The sequence below is a fragment of the Pyxicephalus adspersus genome, chromosome 3 (assembly GCF_032062135.1).
Source record: "Pyxicephalus adspersus chromosome 3, UCB_Pads_2.0, whole genome shotgun sequence".
Taxonomy (NCBI): Eukaryota; Metazoa; Chordata; class Amphibia; order Anura; family Pyxicephalidae; genus Pyxicephalus; species Pyxicephalus adspersus.
The window spans coordinates 31,311,987-31,336,410 of record NC_092860.1 but is presented as its reverse complement, the minus strand read 5'-3'; the positions used below and the strand labels follow the sequence as shown (position 1 = coordinate 31,336,410).

Here is a 24,424-nt window from a genome sequence, read left to right as displayed (position 1 = left end):
GTCATTACTGCTTGGTTTCCTCTACTGTAGCATACCACAAAAAAACAAATTTATTTCTGTACATTTGTGTGTTGCTAATACAACAACACATGTTTTTTTATCTTGTTTATTGTGGATGTGAACATGTAAACTTGGGACTAAAATTATTTCATTTTAGAAAAAATGGTATCCTAATTTAATAACACAGATTAAAGTCATGTTAGGTTATGTTTGATGCACAGATTCCAAATATGGTATTGGTTTTCCTAGATTGGCTCTAGTTTTTGAAATAATGACCTTAATAATACCCTCATAGAAAACTAATGACACATGAAAATTAAGCAAAATTAAATTAGATATGCCTACGTATACAAAATAAGATTTTGAAATACCTAATGTCAATATATTCTATATTCAGTATATTTACAAAACTACCGTAATCACAAAGAAGTAATTAAAAAACTCAGTTTGTATGATTTCCTTTTATGCTGATGATCAAGACAATCACGTTAAAGGCTCCAGCAGTAGTCTGCCATTATGTTTCTATCCCATCTGACCTGATACCTCTCTTTCATCACCTTTATATCTTGATGGAACCTCTCCCCTTGTTCCTCACTGAAATCATCAAGCTTTTCTGGAAATGTTTGCAAATTGCTATGGAGATAGTGTACCTTTATGCTCATAGTGGCACCCACATTTTTAAAGTTTAGGAGCTTTGTACCAGTTCTTCATAATTTTGTGCTTTATGGTTACCCAAGAAGTTCTTGACAATTATGACATAGCTGTGCCAGGCAGACGCTTCAGTATCAGTCATGTAACTTGTGAAATTTGAATCATTTATCAGTTTTCAAATCTAGGGTCCATCAAAGATTCCTGCTTTTAATTTTTCAGTACTCAATCCAGAGAAGAATCTACAAATGTATTTGAAGCAATCACCATCCTTGTTCATAGCTCTAACAAATTGCTTCATTAATCCCAACCTTATGTGTAGAGGAGGGAGAATGATTTTTTCTTTGTCAACCAATGGCTCGTTAATCATGTAGTTAGTAGGACGTTCACCATTTTTAAATCAACAAATATGAACCATTGGTGTTTATGATGGCAAAGCTTTTGTAAGACCATTTTGATATTTTGATGTTCGTCAAGTTTTGTTGAGTGACCAATTGGAATTGATGCATAGCAGTTGCCATTATGCAGCAAAACAGATTTCAATTTTCGAGTGGAACTGTCTATGAAAAGCTGCCAGTCTTCTGCTCAGTATTCTGGTACTCCCATATGGGTCAGTAGTCCAGGGATGTTACAACAGTACACAAAGTCTCCATCTTGTCTGAAATATGGTAGTAGTGTCACCTCTTTTGTCCTATTACCGTTATTTCAATTTCCGGTCTCAGAGAGTTCTTTTCTTTTGGCCTGGGTGCTAAAAGTTCAGATGTTTGTTTTGACAGACTTAGGTCATGTATTAAATCATTGAGCTCTTCTTGGGAGAACTGCTGGTGAAACACTTCCTTCATATTCACGTCCACTGATAGCTCCTGAATTACACTCCAAACCCTGTATGTCCTCCATGTGAATACAGGAATATCAGGGAGTGTACTGAACACTGGTATGGGAACATCAGCACCATGCGGCACAGGTCGTCTTGCTGATTCCAAATCAGGGTACTCCAACTTCTTTTTCTTTTAACGATTGAAACCTTTTATATTCACAGCACAAAATAACAATCATTATGATGATTTTTGGGCTCTCACCATATCATAGGTACAACAAATTTCAAACATTTCAGTTTGCCATTTTTCCACTGACGTAGACACTCTACACAAGTTTTGCATACCATATGGGGAGCCCAATTCTTATCTTGGTCCCCCAGTTTAATACCAAAATATGCAAGATATGTTTGTTTCACAAATTCTGTAATATTTCTTATCTGTTTTTGCTGAGAATATTCACCACAGATGTAGCAAATTACATTGGGGTCATTTCAACAACTTCTTAACGAACTCATATTTCTGAAAAAAAAAAGAAAATATATGAATAAAAAGAAGGCAAATGAAAGTTTCATAAAAATAATGCTACATTTAATATATAAAAATCAAAATATCGGTGTAAATAAAGATTGATAATAATATGCTGTGTTAACATTTGTTGTTGGTAAAATCGTCTATTCCGATTCCTGTATGACAAGAACTAGAGCCAATTCAGTGAAACTAATGGTATTTCTGGATTCAGCGGATCTGAAATACACTAAATATATTAAAAAAATCCTTGGCAAGTGAAAAAAAAATTTTTTTTTGCGCTGTGTAATCATTAGACACTCATCTTCATCTGTAATATACACTTTTTTGCAGTTTTGCTAATTTCACTATTCTTATGGGCCCTATCCAAATACCATTATTACTCATTAAACAGTACATTTCCTTTGGCAAACTAGAAAGAATGCTTTTTAATAGCACTAGTCATTTGGCATTTTTTAGCAGTTTGTTATGTGTCACTGTGGACGTGTGTTGATATAAAACTCTGCATATAAATTAAACATTAAAAGGTAGACACAGGCTGCCATAGAAGCTTAGTTATAATCTTTGGTTATGCAGTTAGTGCCTGAAGGACACCCACATCCATTTCATATCACATGTCCTTCTTTTGAAAGATGATCATTGTGGCTCAAGTAACGTTCTAGCTGCAAGCCAATGCATAATTTATCCATTTAATGTGTGCATAAAAATAAAAAAGTCCCATAACCCAAATGTATACTTATTTAAATACTTAAAACTCTTTTGTTTTTTTACCGCAGATTGGATCACTTGAGAATTACTATCATTTTTACCATAGTGGAACTATCAAGAGGTCAGTCTTATCAAGCCGAGGAACACATAACTTCATCTCAATGGAACCGAAGGTAAGCAGATCTCCACTGTGCTCACAGCTAGAGCTCTTGTATTATTTATAGGTAATGTCTCACCAGGTAGTGATGTTTAGTAGCCATATGAGCTCTGGAGAATTGATACACCATCTTCTCTGTCAACACACTATATACAGTGCACAAGATTATCTGACAGCACAAGACCAAGCAAACTACACAACATCACCTTATTTAAAACTTGAATTATTGTGTATGTTAAAAATAATACAGATTTTATTTTTATTTTGGAAAAAATGGGCACTGCTACGTGACCAAGCCTTGACTGAACTACTGTGGGATTGTGATCTCTTTTTCACCCTACCATTATTGGTCACATGTTTTGTAACAGTCTCTAACATGGCGAATACCAGTAGTATTATTGATTGATCAATAAGGACTAGTTAAGATAGGTGGTTTCTGTCCTGTTACCTTTTCATCACATCTACGGCTGTCAATAGGGAATAAATTGGTTAAAGATCAGTTCATTAAAAGCACAAGAAAGCTGTGGCCAAAAAGCTGGGAAGGTGTCAGCCACTGGTTGCCCCCCAGAACCGCTGCACCCAGCTGTCTAAAAAAGCCCTAAAGGCACTTCACATATAGAAAAATAATGCTTATTTATACTAACATTGCTATTGCAATTTATTATACCATTTGGAAATAACAAAATGTGGTTTCCTTTACCACATTCAACAATTTTAAAAATGTCAGAGACTTTCTGTATTGGGCCAACTATTGCCCCTAATGGGGTCAAAGTCACTGGTGGAAGCTGTGTGACGGAATGCACATCATCGATTATAGCAGTTTCCTAAATATGATCTATATGCTATAAGTGTGGATAAATAGAAGATATATGTTTTGTACATTGCCAAACATTCTGATAAATAATATTTCAAGTGACTCTGTCAATTCTAAATGCTAGTTATTTGTAAGGTAATCAGAGATCAAAACTAGCATAATATAAACGTGTGTTCTCTTATACATGTTTCAGATCAACAACTCGAATAACATTTAAAGCCCAAACATTGGAAAGGCAGCCAGGTAACTAGCATTAAAATAGAGTTCAGCAAAGGCAGCCTCCCACATTCTTCCATGACAAATTCCCTTTAATAAAAGTAAATACATTTATTTTTAAGAATATGTTTAGGATTTTACTTTCAAAAAAATACATGATGATAAATTGCTACTTTATTGCTTTAAGTATTGTAATTAAAAGGTCTTAAAGGGCACCTTGGAGACAGTTGTGTTTCTCTCAGATATATTTTTGCATTATATGTGTCTTTAATGTTTCTCATCACAAACTGTTATCTGGCTTTACAGTTTCAAACAATTTTTCATGAAGTGTAATCTTTAAATCAAGCAAAGTTACTGTGAAGTTGCAAATGAAGCAATTTACATTAATGTAAATGAATTTGCTTATCTCAATATTACAAAGGTCAAATGCTTTTAAGTAATCTCAAAAAGGAAATAGGATGTTACTGATCATTTAATGGTCATTTAATTTGGCCTGATAAGTAATTCACAGAGATATACATGCATTAGGTTTGTAGCCCAGGACTGTTGTAGCTGCCTGGTTAGGGAACATATTTAAGTCAATTATAATACTGATTTGCTTTGATGATGATCATCATCATCATTATCATTAATAGAGTGTTTGCTGTATTGTTAAATACATGTGTACTAATATACAAAATAAAAAGCAAACATTTTGTAATTATATTTAAGGTTAACCTGTGATTTGCCAATGCAAGGCTTTGTTGGAGTGGAAATGCTGTGCATTTTACCAACCCCTATGTAATCAATGCAGGATTGCTGGGACTATATTTACCAGTACTCCTTTCTACCTACCTAGTTGATTACATAAGTAAATTGTACAAAGGGAGGGGGAATATCCCTGGACAACAGAGACAATAATTACAATAACACAACCAATAGTGGGGGCCTATGAGAATGACAGACAGCAATAAGTTTTACTTCTCAAAATTGCTTTCACAAAACAGTTAACTGAAAAGGGTTCTTTAGTCTTTATTTGACATTCTAAGCACCTAAACAGTTGCGTTTACTAAGTTTGCTTGAATGCTTATCCCATGATAGGTTTAGGCTTGCTCAAGGTTACTGGAAGACCAATGATTCTGAGACATGGGGAATTCAGAATTTGAATCCAATAAGACAATAATTGATTGCTTGTGCAGAGGCAAACAATTTGGGGCTTTGTGTAAATCAATTCCACAGCTCCCCACTTCTGTATTGTTCTGGAACCAGAGGTCCTCTGGTAGAGCTACTAACAGCTAATTTCTACTTTTGTTTTGTATCAGACTTTGTTTATAGACCTAACAATAACTTTCTAGATTGATTGAATCTGTATGTTTCTTAATATTATGTTTAAACTAAAACAAAATCCTTAGAGGGCTTTAAAAAGAATGTTGAAATTTTGAAAATAATAGTTAATATTACACAGTATTGATATAGCGCCATCATATTATGCAGCGCTGTACAAAGTCCCAGGAAGAACCTGCAAACTGCATGCAGATAGTGGCCTGGCCAGGATTGAAACCTGTGACCTAGCGCTGCAAAGGCAAGAGTGCTACCTCTGAGCCACTGTGCTCAATAAGAAAATATAATATCCATTGTTAGTTCACTGTCAAGTTCAGCTCAGAGCCAGAGTAACATGTACTAAAAAATTTATTGTGTCTTGCAACAAAAACATCTAAAACCACATCCCGCAGTCGTTAGAGAAGACAATTTGTTTAGGTCTAGCTAGATCAATGGCTTGGTTTTACATCATTTGTCAGGCTTTTTTTTTTTTGCTGTGGAATTTACATTTACAGATTTTTCTTGCAGATTTTAAGTGTTAGTTTATTGAATTATTTAGACATGTTAGTGCCCATACACATAGTAAATTAATTAGCAGAAGTTAATTGACTGGTATAGCGTAGCCTTTTTTCTTAACTGTGCATTTATAAAAGTGTCACTCATTGTTAATGATTTTTGTATTTTGTCAACTCCAAGCTCAAAAGAGTTACCAGAAATGATTTTCAGAGCTAGTCCGTAAAATAAAAGCTCTATTGTGTTAAAAGTAACCACTGAAAAGTCCTGTTCATGGCCACACAAAAGTAGTAAAAATTGTCTTGTTTCAGCTGATCCTTAATCAAAGTGTATCTCAAGACAAAATTATTTTTTTTACATTTTTGATAGAATTGAGTAAGCTTAGAGCTATTTTTTTTATTGCGGTCTGTGCCTTACAGAGGCAATTTATCTTGTCTGTTTATTCTGGTGAGCATTGTTACTAAAAAACAAATTCAAAGGGAATCCAAAATGTTACAGTTGTCTGTAGATAGTTAAGGTAAAGTGTTTAGTGGGGACTGTTTTAGCATTATAGTGGCGACAACTGTTTTATAAGTCCATATACAACACAGAATACCGGTTAACACCAAATTAGTAAAAAAGATTTTTAGCTAAAATACAGCTGTATATACTAGCATTACATGCACCACATTTTATAAAATAAAAACTAATCTAATGCTAATAATAAAAAAAAAAAACTGTTAAAGCAAATAGGGTTATTACATCATTCTAAAAAAATGTTTTTGGTGCACATTTTTCCTCTCCATCACTGAAACTGACAGGGAGGAAGAACATATACAGTAGCTATTGTTTTCTAACAGTGTTTACAATGATTTGTTATCATAGCGTTCATGTTATCAAGGGTCACTGCCCCAAGATGTCAGCTGTCTGGTGCTCTCAATTTCACACGTGCCTGGGACCTCAGTGTTGTTACACTTAATCGCTGGTCAGGAAGAATAGTGGTGGGGCAAAGCATGTAAAAAGACACGGTCATCTTGTTCATGTATGCCGCTTTGCACTTGTGTCAGTTGGGAAATTTTCAAAAAATACACGAGTGCTAAACTTTCCATACTCAACATCTTCTATAAAAACATCTAAAAATGTCTTAGCTAGCAAATTCAGTTTCAGTTTTGCCTGATCTTGATTTTTTTCTCTCACTTTATCTTGTGTCTATATACCAGGAAGTAAATGGAAATCATACCAATATGTCACAGATGTCGTTAGATTTGTCATTAGAAATTGGCAATTTGGAGAAATATTAGTGTTTACATATACTTTTAGTTTTTTTTATAGTAACAAATTATTGTAATAAACAAAATAAAATGATGGGTAATCAATTACATTATATATGCATGTTAGTGATACCTTTTTCATGTTGGTTTGCTTAATTTGTCAATATTGTAATTTTCAAAATTGTAATAGAAGATTGACTTTCCATTGTGTCAGCTCTCCTGTTGCATTGGATTGCTTTGGATTTCACTGAACCGTGACACAGTTTCTAGACACTACTGACACTACTGAAAGATGGTGTAGATAGATCTCCTTGGTTTAGGAACATTTTACAGGATAATCTTTGTTATGCTATATCAGGTGTGATTTCCCCTTTTTGGTTAGAAATAATGTGTAACTCATTGTATTTTGTTTATAATGTAGTGTTTGCTGATCACAGCCCTGTTGTATGTACCACGTGTTGTATATACAGCTTAAATAGGAAAAAAGGTGTAGTGTTTATCCATCCCTTGCTTTAGTGACAAAAGGAGTATATTCTAACCCAGCTAATTCAATATACAAGGCTTAGATACTACAGACAGTCCAAACATTTTCAAAGACGTTGTAATAATATACATAGGGTTAAATGTTTTAGCAGTATGGGAAAAGAGGAATACACTCAGACACAATAAAAAAGGATATATAAAATTCATTAAAGATAAAGATAAATTTAAGATAGAGATACATTTTAAAAGAAAGGTTACATATGAAAACTGGACCTTGGAATTATGGACAGCGGAGGATCCTCTGCCTCTTTTTGTTGTCCCATCCATTGTAATTATTTTCATATCAAAATCTTTGTGGCATTGAAATGTTATTCCTAATTTTGTGTGACGTGCATTGCTTACTTGAATCATCTTTTAGTTTAGTCTTGATGACACACAAGAGAACCCATAAGACATGTTTCTAGTATATCCTTGTTATTTCTTAGGAAATCTTTCAGGTTGAAACAATAATGTACAACAGGAGGGTATAAAATAGCAAATGACATGGATGTAGCAACAGAGATGGAAGCTTCTATTTTACCTTTGTTTACAGTGTTCAAGAAAACAGAATTACACCAGACTCTCCTTATAATGTATACTGAAATGTATAAGATAATATACATCATTTCTGTAAAAAAAAAATTACTTCAGTCAGAAATGTGCAAATGATAATACAAAATTGTAATTTATTCATCTCCATAGGACTTTATCCTGGCTGGTATTTTAATATCTGGGCCTCCTACTGATATGAAATAATTAACATGAAATTCATGCTCAGCAGCCTAATAGTAACATTTCAAATACAAGTAGCAAGGCAGGATTTTACATTAATTGAACTGCATTGATAAGATTTTTTCACATATTCAGGAAAATTTTTGCAAATTAAAAAGAATATTTTGCAGACATTTATTTTCCTACTATTTGTATACCTATATATTTTCAAAGATGTTACTACTTTGCTATGTATGCTTTGCAACACTGAATTGAATATACATTTTGCTTATACATACGTTTACTCTAAGACATTTTATGCCTTTAAGGAATACTCAATATTGCCTGATAAAAGAACATTAGGTCCCTCACATGGCCTTCTAGTTGTCAGTAATATACTTGTACAGTATTACATAGATTTTTTTAGAAGCTATAACTCTAGCCCTTGTACCTAACCAGTGTAAAAGTGTAGTTTTTACTTTTTATGATATTATTGGAAAAGTAATATGATTGTCTAAAACTCAATTTTTCTGTGTAAACATTGAAAACAAAAAATGATATGGCCATTTCTTCTGATATGGGCACTCCACATGATTCTGATAGGATTGAAAGCATGATGACTTGTATTCCTATTGCAAACAATCATTCGGTATGTGGAGCACTGCATCTCTGATACAAGTCTACTTTATTTAGCAATGAGTTGTACTTTGAGACCAATACCCTAAAGGTAGTAGTTCTCCAAAGCACTCCCATGTGAACTGGACTATTTCCCTGATGCCCTAAGAAGGAGATCTACAATGGGGGTTTCTTAGGTGTTACCTTACTGCACCCCTTCCCATTCAATGCAAGTATGCGGTCAGAATAAACCAAATGTGTAGGGTTTGGCCCTAACATTACCGGATACAAGGGGCCTGATTTATTAAACTTGGAATAGATTTCTTAAAATGTATTTACTATTTGTTAGCAAATGGTTTCAATCCTAGACCAGATCTGTTGCAGGTTTCCTGGATCACCCAGATTCACTGATGAAAGTGTATTATCTCCAGCCTTAGAGAGATATAATAAATAAGGTCTATTGTGTTCAGGTAAGGGTAAAAAAAACAAAAAAAAAAAAACAGACACAGAACTGAAAGTATGTTTAATGCCAAAATTCACCATATAATGTTACAATATACCATTGTTGGACTAATATTAAATATGTTGATTCTGTGATCTCAGTGTAGTCCGGAAAAACACCAATATTTTCTTATACCTCTTTTTTAAGAGGGTGATTTTCTCTCCAAACTTAGATTAAATTACAAGAATAAGGATAGCACAGCAGTAGAAGCACTTTCATTAGTTAGGAAACATTGGAACCCCTTCAATGTTTACAAAATGTGTCTGTACCTACTAAATGCTCACAAGAAAACAAAAATGTTACCTATTTGCCCTGCTCAGAACTTTATAAAAAAATTGGATGGATCTGCGTTTAAATGTTAAATCATATAGTGCCGATTACTGGTATTAAATGCTGAAAAGCTTCTGCTGCTGATATATCTTAAGTAAATGTGCTTTCAACAGAAATTGTAATGGCAACCATGGGTAATTCTTCCCTTAACTGAATGAAGTCTTTGATATAGGGTATGATTTATGAGCTGCATGCACTCTAGAACAAATATATAACCCAAGAGCAGAAGTACAGATAGAGAACCTAAAACTGTTTTGCAGAAATCAAGAAAAAAAAAAAAGAACACTTACTTTGTTTTAAAGAATGTTTTTCATTCATTATATATATTGTTTATGTAGTAAAATGAACAGTAGATGGAAATCCTGCATAATCACATCAGTAATTGTGTCACTTAGCATCATGAAAGGGTTCCAGCACCACAGACAGCGCGGGAAACTTATTATTTCATGCTGTAAGTAGTGTCGGAAACCATTTATGATACTTGACTACTAGCTTAACAGTGTCACTTCTCCAATAAACGTTTGTGTTTTTTTCACTTGATATTTATGTGTTTTTAAAGTAAATGACAAACAAATATTAGGCATAACTCGATCAGGAAGGAAAAATGAAAAACAATTGTTATTGCTTAGTATCACGGAATAAAGTTGTACATGACAAGAATCGTGCTGCGACTGGTGTATGTACCATTTTAGAAATCAGACATTATCAGGACTAAACTAATACACTTATAATGAGGCTGTTGTACATTACAAGTGAGCATTTCATAATATAGAACCACCTTCAGCAGAATTGCTTAGAAGCATAAGTGACAGCTCAAGACAGACTCTTTATTTTTCCTGTAAGATCTGCACATTCCTCACTATTGATCAGAGTTCTATACATCATAAGCCTTTGTGAAATATTCTTACAGTGTGAAAAAACATGGACAAAAATTATTCATATGCAAGAAAACATGTCATTCCAATTTTTTAGCATAGAAAACTGCACGTTACAATTATTCTGTATAAATTTGCCTATGTTTCATTTGCTTTTTTTTTTTAAAAAAAGTGTCTATAGAATGTATAGAATTTATTGTAAAAGCTCAATTAAAGGAATAATTGAATATCTCAAAAGAGGTCCCGTGACCCAGCATTTAAAGTTCTTTTTATTGCTACCTGCACACTTCAGTAATGGTGGAGGCCTTGGGTAGAAACACATTTACAGACATGAAGCTGACCTATAGATTTAGTACCTCCATTATTTCCAAGTTCTTTCAATAAATTAGCTTGGTGTATCCTGGTGTGCATGGGCTTTATGCTTGGAAAAATACTTCCATTCAGACAATACTGTGTCTGAAAGCTTAATAGAGTGAATCATGACAAATAATCACACAGCGTTGAATTATTTTTTTTCTTTTTCGTCTGCATTTGAGAATTTGCTTTTTAAAATGAGCTCGAAAGTCTGTTCGAAAGTTAACCGTTTCTCCCCGATTAATTTCATTTTTTTAATAGTCAATATATGACTTTTTGTTCATGTTTTGTTCTTTTTTTGTACTATTATGAAATTAAGATTGCAATTTCATTTGCAAAGTGAAAGGATTTTTAGCAATATTTTCCACTGACAGCCTACCTGAGATAAAGCAGGGTCTTTTAGTTCAGAGCAAAAAGGCCAAAATGTGACAACCCCCCCACATGAATGTCCTCCATTTTGACCCTCTTTCTGCTGAACCACCACAATCGGACACCTTTGTCCCTAAAGCTTTTGTGCTTTGTTTCTAAATGAAACAAATATAAACTATATGATTAGCAACCCAGTGGATTTCATTTCATGTTATATGAAAATGTAATTTTAAAAGATTGCTGTGGGTTGTATTTAAAATAGAATAATACTCACCACCATTTTCCCTGACTGACACCATGATCTTTGACTGTTTGGGTTTGTGGGATTTTGATTGGCTAGGCTGGAATTATTTTATTCTGGCATGCAGGCATACCAAGAGTGTATACTGAGCTGTGCATGCAGTGTACATTTTAAAGAAGATAGTATGCAATCAGGTAAAATTGTTTTACTGCAAATGAAACATAGTATGTCTCTTCATCAAAAAGAGTCTCCCTTTCAATTTTTTTTCTTTTACAGTTAGGTTTCATGTCATGAAACACTTATAAAGGCTTCTATTGTTGACCCTCTTATGAAATTCTAGCTGTCTTCAATACTTTATGAGTCACCGAGGCTGTACTAGTATGCAGATCAGGAGTTGTGTCTTACTGTTCTGTTTACACACTCTAAGTCAGTTTTGTAGTCTCCTGTGCCACTTGTATGCTCAGTAACACTGAAGAGTGTGTACTGTGATGATTCGGGCCGATTTTGGTTGTTTGCCGATAGGCAATATGGTGACAAAGGAAGCTACAGAGTAGTGGTGTCACCCGTTGTTATAACTATTTTTGTTTTCATTAGATCATATCCAAGTCCCAAATAGTAACAGTTAGGTACAAGAATGTTTGAAGACTATGCTGTGTGCTGTAATGAGAATACAGATGCAATAAATAAGATGTACATACTGAAGCTGGCAATAGTAAAGTTTTAAAAGTAAATTCATCTGCAGCTACGGCACAGTCCCATCAACATAAATGCAAATAATTGTAGTTAGCAAGAAAATAAAAACATATTCAAGAGACATTTAATAGCCGATAAACATTGAATATTTGAAAAAAAAATTAACACTAACATTAACACTAGAACTCTGTTAACAAGATCTTTTAGAGCATATTGATGGAATGAGTAATGACTTTAAGGTGGAATATGTTGTTCTCTTTTCTCAAGAATTGTTTTTTTATTTTGTCTTCAGGTAGAATGGATAGAACAGCAAGTGGTTAAGAGGAGAACGAAGAGGGATTATAAAGTTAGCAATTTACATTCTGCCTATTTCAATGATCCCAAGTGGCCAAGCATGTGGTATATTGTAAGTATACTTGAAAAAATAAGTACATGTTATTCTTACTATCAATTATTTTTAATTATTAATTTTAAAAACTACATAAATGAATTTTTAAATGAATTTACATCTTGAAACAATAAGAACTTGTCTTTAAACTTATATGCATTTTTCTTCTATCATAACACAGTATTCTTCAAATTGTTGCACTGATCGTATTTCAGTTTCAAATTGTAGCGATCTTGTCCCAGATATTTTCACATTTACCGTGGGAAAAGTGTGTGAATCAACTGTATCTAATTTATGTTTGTGATCGTAACCAAAAGTTCACATGATTATTTACACATTTTATTCAAGTACAGTTGTAAGAAAAAGAAAGTACACCCTCTTTTTGGGTTTGAGAGTGATCTTGTGTAGCAGGACAAGTAAAATCATCTGGTCCTGACAAGTTTCTGAATTTAGATAAATGCAACCTCAGATAAACAACAACACATAGCTTTGTACACTGTGTTGTTATTTGCTTAACAAAGACTAAGCCAAAATGCAGACGTGGCATGTGAATAAATGTAAGTTCAACCCTACAACTTCCATAGGAATTATGGGTTTCTGCTAATTTACTGCACTTGAATAATTATTCTTCAGCAAGTGTGACCTCCTTAATAAAAGGCATAAATGTTGGCAGGTTTGCTGGTCTGGAGTATTCAGGTGTGCTCAGCAATGATCTAAAACAATAGTATAACCCTGTGAAGGGTTATAAGACCATTTACAACCATCTGAAGTCCATCATTCATGAGTCAGAAAGATTATTCGCAAGTGAAAAATATTCAGGACAGTTGCTATGTCTTCCGGAATGATTGTCCCAGGAAACTTATCCCAAGATCTCACGGTGCAATGCTCAGAGAAATTGCAACAAAATCAGGAGCTACATCCCAGACTACAGGCCTCAGATGCATTTTGCAGACAAAAGCTACTTCCCCAGGAGAATGATTGAGATATGTTACAATTATAAAATAATATAATCTTATTTTTACAGCCTCCTCATGATTCCTTGGAGCTGGTAAAAGAACAGGAAAATGGTGGTAGACTCCCAGATCAGCCAACAGCGCAAGCAAATGCCTAAATAGTTTATAGAAACATTTATGCTCCATATCTGTGTAAATAAATAAATGTTTGTAATGAGCAAGCTTGGATCTTCAGTTAGATTGTGTACACTGTACACAATATAACTGAAGATCCAAGCTTGCTCGTTTTCAATGAAGAAACCTGTCTGAAGATTCCTGTCTGCATCCACCAAAATGCGCTGCAGGCACAACAACATATGTACAACAGAATAGCTGAAAAAAAAAGTATCCAGGTGTGGTAATGGCCCAGATCAACCTTAACAAAAAGAAATTAGAACCTGCTAATGACCAGTTCTTTTTTATTATGTTCTAATACAGTGGTCGTCAACCTTTTGGAGCTCACAAACCACTAAATTTACGGACTCCAGACTCGCGCATGCGCAGGGAGCAGTATGTCATTTAGTGGGGGGATAAGGAGAAGAAATTTTCTTCAGAGTGACATCATGATGCCAGAACCCACCTACTCCAAAAACACAACCCGCCAACCACCCTGAGCCTGCAGTTCATACAGGGGACATGGTCAACGGCTCTGGCCAGTGCATCCCCCCCCCAGCCGGGTCCTTCTCCTGACCCCTCTGGGTGGCGCACCAGCCACAGCTGTGTGTCACTAAAATTTTCACGCAGACCACCAGTTGGCGACCGCTATGATATGTAAAATCTAGAAGCTGTGCTTTCTTTTTCTCATGTCTGTATACTGGTATGGGGACCAGCCTGTGTTTAGCATGTCAGTGGATTTTTCCAGGGTACACTTTGATAAAGAAAGTACGAATAATTCAGTGCTGTAACAGACCCTGACTTGCTGTTACCATGCTACGTGTTGAATATTTCTTCCACTTATGTCCACTACTTTTTGAGTGTTTCTCTAAAGATTGCCCTACAAAATGGTGCTAAAGAGTAAAATTTGACTACAATGTATTTAGAAAGCATCATACTTTAAAAAAGAAGAGCTGCATTCAAGAATTGTTATAAATACATTGAGACACAGTGTGTTGGCAGCAGTAGATTGTTGACTATAATACTCTAGCAGTGAATTAGATTTTTTTTTTCAATGAATTGCCATTGTTATACAAGACAACATGCTACTAACACTGTAAAAAATTGCATGTCTAATCTAAGACATGATCTAAGCTTGTAATTTTTATCATAAATAGGAGGTAGAATGCGGTCTCTTATATCAGCATATACAGCAACAATTGCATGTTTTTTCTCTGTCACACTTGGTTAAACATTGTTGATCTTTGGAATCTAAACACATCTGCCATTATAAGTTTGTGGTCTTAGAGAAATTAGCTCTTGATCTGAAATACCAGAACTATAGTCATTAAATTGATACTAGTAGGGTTTCTCTATGATTAATGACACATTCTATTTTTCACAAAAAATGTCCAATTAAATAATAGCCCGTGGCAGAAATTTGTAAATACTGTTTAGATTTATTGTAGGGTACACATATATTGTCATAATTTTCTCCATTTAAAAACATGTAAAATGAATAAATTTCAGACTTCCTTTTGTGAAGCTTTTTCATAGTTTTACCTGGAGGGTAAACATGTATTATAAAAGTCCAATGTACTATCTAAAATAATTTTGTAAATTAAAAGCAACCTACAATTGATAACGTGTATGTTTGCTACAGCTCTCAGTTGCTTTCATAAATTAGAGCGATAAACCATCATCATCAGCATTTTCTCAGCCAATTAAAGAATTGCAAATATCTCTATTTAATTTGTACCGTCACATCAAATAGGCTTTTTGATCATGTCACATAAAAGAGCGAATTCTATCCTATTACATTGCTCACATGGCAAATACAGTTTCACTTCACAGCACACTGGGTTGATAACTGATTTTTCTTTGCATTAAATGGAATGCTAAATTTCTGTTTCAGTTTATAGATTCAGAATTTTTTCTGCTAATTGCTTGTAATGAATATCGAGCAAAGACATTTTTTTTAAAGTTTTGAAAAAAGTGAGGAAAGGTTGGAGGTTATTTATTTAAGTTTTTGCACCCATTGGAGTGATTTCCTATCACTTTCCTATGTATTCACAGGATTTAGACTTGAACAGTAGTTATTTATTGATACAGAAGAAACATGCAAGACTTTACTTTGTTAGTAGAGTGCGAAAGGGCCTGCAACTTTTATTGCTGTCTGAATCCCTATTGGTGTGAGTTCCTCCTTGGTTCAGCCTATTTTACTACAAAAAGGTCTTGTGTTCCGGTTTGTGCAACGGTAAATGAGAGGAAGGCTTTCCAAACCTGAGGTAAATACCCAATAAGTGGAAACTGAATAGGTGTTCACATTTGATGATTTACCCACACTTCTGGTGAAAACTACGATATTTTAGAATGGCTTTACGGAAAAGAAGGACGATCCTACCTCATCCTATTTTGACACTGATAAACTGTTGAGAAATGCATATTTCTATTTGGCACAACACTATGCAAATTATGAAAAAAAATCTGTAAGGCTTTGTTTACTATACTGGAGCACGTGGCAACACACAGCCACCTTTGTGTGTACAAAATTGGAAATGTGTGCAACAATGTGTTGTAATACGCGCTGCAGCTCAATGCATAGCAATGCAGTGTAGCGCTTGCATTTATTATTACCACGCCTTGTGTTGCATTGCACTTTTATACATGCATTATGTACCATTCTGCTTTAGTCAAATTGTGCATATTCCTTTGTATGCAAGTTAACGGAAATGCAATGGGCGCTCAAGGTGAATGCATAATAAACACAATCATGGTAACACATCTCACATGGAATTTGGAAAACATATAAAAAATTATTTTTGATAGAGGATACTTTCAAAGCTTTCACAGCATCTGATAAAGTATCATGGGTACTTTCTTTTAATTGTATAGGTTCTCTAAATTAGAAAATATAAGGTTCAAATGTCAGTTCAGAGCTTGCATTGACTGTAATGTGTGTTTCATTTCTGCACACAAAACGATTTAGCTTAAATATCAAATATAGTCACACTTGCACTGTAAAGTCAGTAGGAGTAAGATTTGGAAGAACTTTATCTGTGAAGCTGATCAAGCCTTTTTATCTTCTAGCAGCTCTGTTTCAGGCTTAATATTTGACTTGTATCATATTGTAAGGAAGAAGCAGTTTGAATGACAGTGCCGGTGGCTGTTTCCTGTAGTGCCTAAAGCAAGTCCATTACGCAGCAAAATATCTCTTCACTGGTATTGAGCGTGACTTTTTGGTCACTTGTGAGATGCTTTACAGAGGGGATATTTAGATAAAGTGTTACTGATGTTTTGCTATGGCAAAGTTCATCATTTTATAATGTAGTTCTGTGGTTTATAGTTATTCATAGAGTATTCCTTTTATTTTAAGGTAAATACTTGTTGTGTATTTACAAGTTAACAAAATGCTGCATCAATGTAACTTTTATGTTTTAGTAAGCATCTAACTAGTATTTTTGTTTCTGTGTTATGTAAAGGCAAACTTTAACTTTAAAGGAATTTTACCAATAGGAATTTATCTTAGAAAAAAGCAATTTCCATGCCATGTTTGTAGATGCAGTAATGTGTCCTTTAGCTGTATTTTACCTTAACACATAGGTGTGAATGGTCCTTTAGGGAGGTGAAATCACAACCCTAATTTTATAGCATGAAAACTGAAAAAAATATTTCTTCTTATTTACTATAGTGTATTTCATCTTACAAATTTTAACAACTTAGGTTATCAATGATAACATATTACCTGTATGTAGTTTTCTTTCCTCTTTGCTCTCATTCTTTTTACTTTCAACACCCAGGTTTGTCATCAGCGTGATAACTGCTTTTAAAAGGGGAAACAAAGTCAAGTGTTCAACATTTCACTGGTGAACTGCATTCTAGGGGACCAGTTTCACAATAGAAACAATTATAGCATTTGTGGGTTTATTAGATAAGTTCTAATTCACACCAGATACACTCTCAGTTTAGTTATCTTGAACAGGAAACTGAAGATTCACCCAAAATGCAACATGTAGTGTGTTTTTCCACAGAAACATAATGGCTTTATGAGAATGGGTACTGAAGAAGTTAAATGTATTTTCATATTTCCCTGTATTTTGTCTCTGCAGGGAAAAAAACAAAAATATGATAACACATTTAGTAATTATATGCAGTTGAATAAATTGTATAGCTTCCAGTCTAATTGTGATCACTTTAATCACATCAATGATAGATGTGTTCTAGTAAATTAATGTTACCTTACTAAGGTCGTAAACATCAAATAGATAAAAAAAAAAAAAATACTACAGAACGTACGTCCAGAAACTTTGGCCTTGCACAGACTTAAGTCTTAGGCATGAACATTGCTGGCCCTGGGGAACCCTTAGATGTGCAATGGTGAACATTGGGCTTTTTTGGGTCACAATATGGTGATGGAGATGGGAACATAAAGGGGCATGATTAAACAGAACTGGAGATTAGTTGTTATATAAACAGAACACTAATGACATACCTACCAAATGTGTTCCCTAGTGCATAAAATAAAATGTAATATTGTAATTTTAGCTGAAAACATTATAAAAAATTGCTGAAGTGTTCTAAGTAAACGCCAACAGGAGCCATTGCAGGAGCTGAAACGTGTAATCTTTGTATGGGAAGTAGAAGGATGTGTCATCTGAATACCATAATTCTCTTCATGTCATCACCATGCAAGTAAAACTAGCACTTCATTTGGAGTAAACAGAAGAAGCTGCTAGAGTCTAATAAAAGCCAACACAATGTATAATGTACCCCTTTATTAGGGAAAAATCTTATATATTGTATAAAAAAGGAAAAAACTGAAGCATAAGATATGATTCAGCAAGCAAATGACTGTAACAGAAAGAATGATACGTGTGCATTGGGGAATGCATACATTTAAAAGTAATGTATTATATTTAATTCATAACTTTAGAGACATATGTGTTATACAATTCCTATACTACCCTAGTATACACACAAATAAATACATTTTATTGATAATGATCTGAAACTAGAATCCAATTTATCCATTCGTTTATCCAGTAAAGGGAACAAATGTAGTAGATTTAGTTGTGGATTTAAACTTAGATACATACAATAGATTAAAAGTAGATACACATTGCAAAGGTTAAATTGCAAACACAGTATTTATGAATAAATCTAGTGGAACCTTATCATTTGAAGATATATATAATCCTGCCTTTATAATGGAGTTTCCTTCACAGGGATTTTTCATACTGCATGTGTCAGTGATTTTGTTATTCCCCTAATCACTATTGTGCTGAAATGAACACACTTTTCGTGCTATGATTTCCAGTCTGTAAGATTTCCCTGCTGAAGCCCTGTATAAGTATCCAGTCAGAATCAAGCATTGCCATGTTGGCAGCTGTCTTGCAGCAAATGTACTGAATATAATTTTTTTTTTGTAAAATGATGTCTAAAAGCTAGGAGACATTAGCACATTCACTCAGTTGAACATCTTGTTGGATATAAATAAGTAACCGCATAAAACATGTTTGCCAGTTTAAACAAGCTGTGAAGATTTTTTTTCTTCTAATACCGTGTTTTCTGTTCCAACAGTTTGCAAACAAGTCGGTTGATGCTACTGTTTGGATGTGTATTTAATACTAGTCTCAGGAAGTTCAGTAGAGACCTTTCAAGGAAATCTAAAACAAACAATCAGGGGAATGAACTTTGTGTTATCACATCTCATGTGTTTCATCTGGCAAAACACAATTGTGAATATAAACAAACAGAGTTATCTGTAAATAATGCGTATGTTTTGTGTTAATTAGAAGCACAGCAAATAAATCCAGTCTATTACACACACAGCAGTGTAATCACTTCATAGCTTTCAGATTTAAAGGACACCTTGAAAATGAAATGCTCTAATAGTTTTACCACTAACAACGGAGCACGTTGTATTCCGCAAATGGCTAGTGACTTGCTGAAGCCAGAAGGGGCCATTATAATGAAGGTGATACATCACAGAATGGGAGCCACTGCTCTCACTGTTGAAGCACCAAATGTACAACAGAGCTTTACTGTGTCTTGGCACTAGGGCTGCGTACACACGTCCAATGGTTCTCGTCCGATAATCGGCTTATGGCTGATATTGTCTGAACAACCGTTATGGCGGATTCACGAACGATGGGCGACGAACGATCATAATAGAAGCGAAGGGGAAGAGCGCTCCATCATTCTCCGCCTCTCCTCTCCATAGAGCAGAAACTGTGAAAGATCCTTTCCAACGACAATCATTGCACGTGTGTATGTAGCTTAAGCATGAAATAAATCTAAATAGGCACAGTGACTGGGAGGGTGTAATGCACAACATAAGATATCTTTATGATAAAACTTTTGTGGCTATTTAATTTTCATAGCTGTTGAGCTCTACTATAATGGGTGTGATTTTTTAAAGCTCCCCAAGGTTGGAGAAGATACACTTTCATCCGTGAACCTGAGTGATCCAGCAAACCTGGAGTGCATTTCCGAAAAGTAATTTTCTATTTGTTGGCAAATGTTGTATCGTGTACTAGATCCTTTCCAGATTTGCTGAATAACCCAGGTTCACTGATAAAAATGTATCCTCTCCAGCCTTGGAGAGCTTTAATAAATCAGGCCCAATGTTTTTGTTTTGTAACCTACTTTAATTTTACACTTTGCATGAATTTATAGGACACATTATATAATGATCAATTCATATATTCTGGTTTAAAAAATAACCTAATCTACCTATACATAAATTGAACATAACTTTTCTTCTGAGAATTTACTTGTCTTCAGCAGTGCATATAATTCACAACATTCCACTTCTAAATTCACTTTTGTAAATTGGTGTATATGGTATCATCTCTGATTAAATGCATTTCTTCCCTGCCATCTGTCACTGATAAACAAATATTGCCGTAGCATTTTCTCTTGTTATGCACACCACTCTAGGAGCCAAAGTTCTAGATGTTCTCTAGAGTAGTGAACTCTCCTGACCATTTGCTTTAAATAATAACATGTCAGTCGAACATTCTTTTACTGCCACATTCTGGTTAGTTTATTTTATATACAGTATAGGCTCTTCCTATGTAACCACATATTATTCAGGAAAGAAATACTTAATATGTCATAATATGTGCTTATTTCCCTATCACAAGGTATACAGTACATTTGTTTAGTAGCTTAGAATGTATTGTATAAATTATGAGAACACAGACAAATACAAGTTAGTTTTATTTTATGACATTGACTTCACATTATCAAATAAAAGCCTGCAAAAGTTTGTAAAACATATATTTGACCAGACAGTTTTCCACTGAGAACGATTGTGTGAATATATCTGCAGTTATAATCATCCAATGGTTTTATTTACTTACTCTTGATTGCATTTTCATCCACTTGCTGGCTCTTGAATGTGCTTTACCTCAGATGAAGAGAGCTGAGTGCTCCATCTAATGTACTCATAGACATGAGATGGTTCACCTTATCTGATCTCTGTAATTGTAAATTAGTCCCTAGGTAGCAACAGACATTCCTGGCTGACCATCATTGGAGTACAGGCAGTTGTCAGGGTTAGAAGTTTGGCACAGAAGCCAAACTATCAGCATGCCAGCCAGGACAGTGTTCTTTTTTCTAAACTGGATTTTTATTAAGAATTTTTATAAACAATAACAGAAAAAAACAAAGAAAGGACAGGATATAAACATAAACATAGTGTACAGTATACCGGATAATTACCAGTACATCAAAAAGGATCATACAAAAAACATATTTAAGAAAAGCAGCAAAATGTAAACCAAACAGTATAATCCCATATGGTGAGAAAGATGAATGTTCAGTATACACAAAACATTAAAAAAAAACAAAAAACAAAAAAAAAAAACAGGTAGGGTGCAAAAAGGACAATAAGGAAGAGGGGGGGATGGGGGGGGGGTCATCAGAATGATGATTAATAGGGAGCTCACATAGTCAAATCAACACTTTATACCTGTAAATGGGCATAATAGGCATCCCAAGATTACCAGACCTGTGTAAACTTTGCAACATTATTTCTGAGGGGAGCGATAAGATATTCCATCAAACGGACCTCCTGGACATGAGCCTGTAAGTCCAAAGAGGGGTGTGTGGATTTCCACTTGGCCGGGACTAAAGTACGGACCGCTACCAAAATATGTGTGATAAGCTTAGATGTGGGTTTGGGGGGGGGGGGGGCGTGAAGGGCAATCCCAGTAGATGGTGGAGTGGGTCAAGGGAGAACCACTGCTGGGTCACTTCTGTGATTAGCTTATTAACCCTGTCCCAATAGCTATAAATAGTGGGACAGAACCAAAAAATGTGCTCCAGTGTCCCACGCTGGGATCCGCATCTCCAGCAAAGAGGATCTGCAGCTGGGAACAGCCTGTGCAGCATATCCGGCATGTGGTACCACCGGAACAAAATTTTGTACAAGTGTTCTTTGTATAGTGCACATATGGAGCATGCATATGATTTATTGGCCACCTCCCAGAGCTTGGACCATTCATCTCCATCTAGGGCATGGCCCAAAATGGCTTCCCATGGTGCCTCCAGTACAAACACATGGAGGAGGTGATAAATAGAGGAAAATAGTACTTTTGGGATAAGAACCAGTGGCACAAATTCTGAGAAAAGTGTTCTTAAAAACGCAGTTCAGTAAAGGCAGCCTCCATATTCTATACTGACAGTGTCCCTTTAAAGTCTTAATAAGATTTACCGGTATAATTATTTTGTGGAGCTTGATTCAAAATGTGTTAGGTTTTTATATATTTATGTCTTCAAATATGGATACATTTCTTCAACAAGCACTTTTATATGACAAGGAAGGTAGCAACCACTTGGATAATTTTGTTTTGGATTCCTTTTGCAAAATGCAAATTTCCATATTATGCCTGTAAGATAGAAACTACAGGAGGCTGCACGTTAAATCAGTGTGTGAGTGTAATGGAAGAGAGATAATCAAGACGATTTCTAGCAAAGCAAAATTGACACAGACACAGGAAGTTCCCCATACGGAGAATTGTTGGCATGCACCTGGAATGTGCTGATTTTATGCCCATTCAGTGCTGTATTTAGGTACACAAATAAATGTCTGATTAGATCTTAGATGCCTAGGACTCATTTATTATTATAGGCCTCATTTTTACAACAGTCTTATGTAATTGTTCTTTACACAACAGGAGGAGAGGAACTAAAAATCCTAATGCTAACTCTATGCTTTAAGTAACAAAATGTGCATGCAATGTTTTTAATGCAGATGATTTGGACTGCTTTTTATTCATTTTATTCTGTTTTAAGTCATACTTGACTGGTTGTGATGACTTGTGGTGACTTGACTTGATTGATGTGGTGATTTTTTTTTTTCATTTAAAACTTTTAATTAGATAAATACAAAGGGAAACATACAGTGTATACAGATGAACATAGACAGTAAACAAACTTGTTATCAATACAGAACACATCAGAAAAAAATCCAAATATAACATTGACTAGTATAGCATATGTCCTTCAAACAGGTCTATAGTTCTTTTTGTATTTTGTAACAGTCCACTGCATAAAAGTTAAACACTTGTATTGAACAGTATAATAAAGAATCCCATTGGACTCAACCCATATATTTTATTTATTATAATAGGGTATCTAATACAACTAACATTGAGTAGTGTGGGGTATTCTCAGGGAAAATATGGGAAAAGAAAAGATTGGTTACTCGAGTGGAAAAAATGGAGAAAATAGAACTCCAAAATCATAGGTAATGAATATGGGCTGTAGAGCTATTAGATACATCGACCTAAAAATTAGGTGCCAACCTGGTGTGCTGTTGGATAATCTGCAGATTCACAAAAAATGGTGCAGTAGAACCATCTCTGATTGGTAATGTCCTTAGTACCTCTTATAGAGGTAGTCAGATCTTCATTGCCTGTTAACTTAGCTGCTTTAAATCAACTATATACCGGTAGGATTTGTGTGCAAGAACGTTTAACAAAATATGTAAGTGGCCTGTAAATTAAGCAGTAACTACACAGAAAGTGTTTACTTCCTAATAGGTTACTGAAAGTTCACTACTATGTTGACGCTGTATAAATAAAGCATAGTAAAGCCTTCCCCTAATCTAACTACATACTATTAAATTCCAATGTGTTCAAATTTTATTTCAACATCTCACAGCAGTGCATTGTTGCCAAGCCCTTATGGGTACTCTTTGCCCCTTTCACCAATGTGAACTACTTGCTTGCTATCCATTGAAGAATAGCAGTCCAGTGCCTGCCCAGGTTCCCCACATGTGTTTACCTTTTGGAAATCTTAAAAAGTGGCTGATCTTAAGTAGTCCTTGAACATATTTCTCTTCTTGTGCATCCCTTATCTCTCTGGAATTACCTTACTAAGTGAAATGACACTTATGAAATTAAAACCAACAAATCCATAAAATTATCCGGCCATAAAGTGGTTGATCAAAGGGCCTTTGACTGCAGGGAGTGGCCAGTGGAGTGACATTGATAAGATGAATGAGTTGAGCTTTTCTTATGAAAAGTTTTATTGTATCTAAACCCAAAAATGTAATTTAAGCTTACATGTTGGGACTGCATTTATTTGTTTTTGTTTTTTTAATTTTTTAAGCCTAGCCTTTCCTTTTCTAATAACATTTAAGGAATTAGGCCTGATTTATTAAAGCTCTCCAAGGCTGAGACGATATACTTTCATTGGTGTAAAGTATGTTCACATTTTTAAAGCAAATTTCCACCTTGCAAAGTTTATTTTCACTTAGCTTGCGCTTGATTAAATGAA

At 34.7% G+C, this 24,424-nt stretch overlaps 1 protein-coding gene across 3 annotated transcripts in view; it reads left to right on the top strand.

Annotated features, from left to right (window-relative positions):
• The window catches only part of PCSK5 (proprotein convertase subtilisin/kexin type 5), a 201,788-nt gene that overhangs the window by 26,472 nt on the left and 150,892 nt on the right, over positions 1 to 24,424 (top strand). For all 3 annotated transcript variants that reach the window (XM_072404133.1, XM_072404135.1, XM_072404134.1), the window contains exons 2-3: positions 2,768 to 2,872; positions 12,453 to 12,566. In XM_072404133.1, coding sequence (XP_072260234.1) covers positions 2,768 to 2,872; positions 12,453 to 12,566 — 219 coding nt within the window. The remainder of the gene's footprint in view (positions 1 to 2,767; positions 2,873 to 12,452; positions 12,567 to 24,424) is intronic.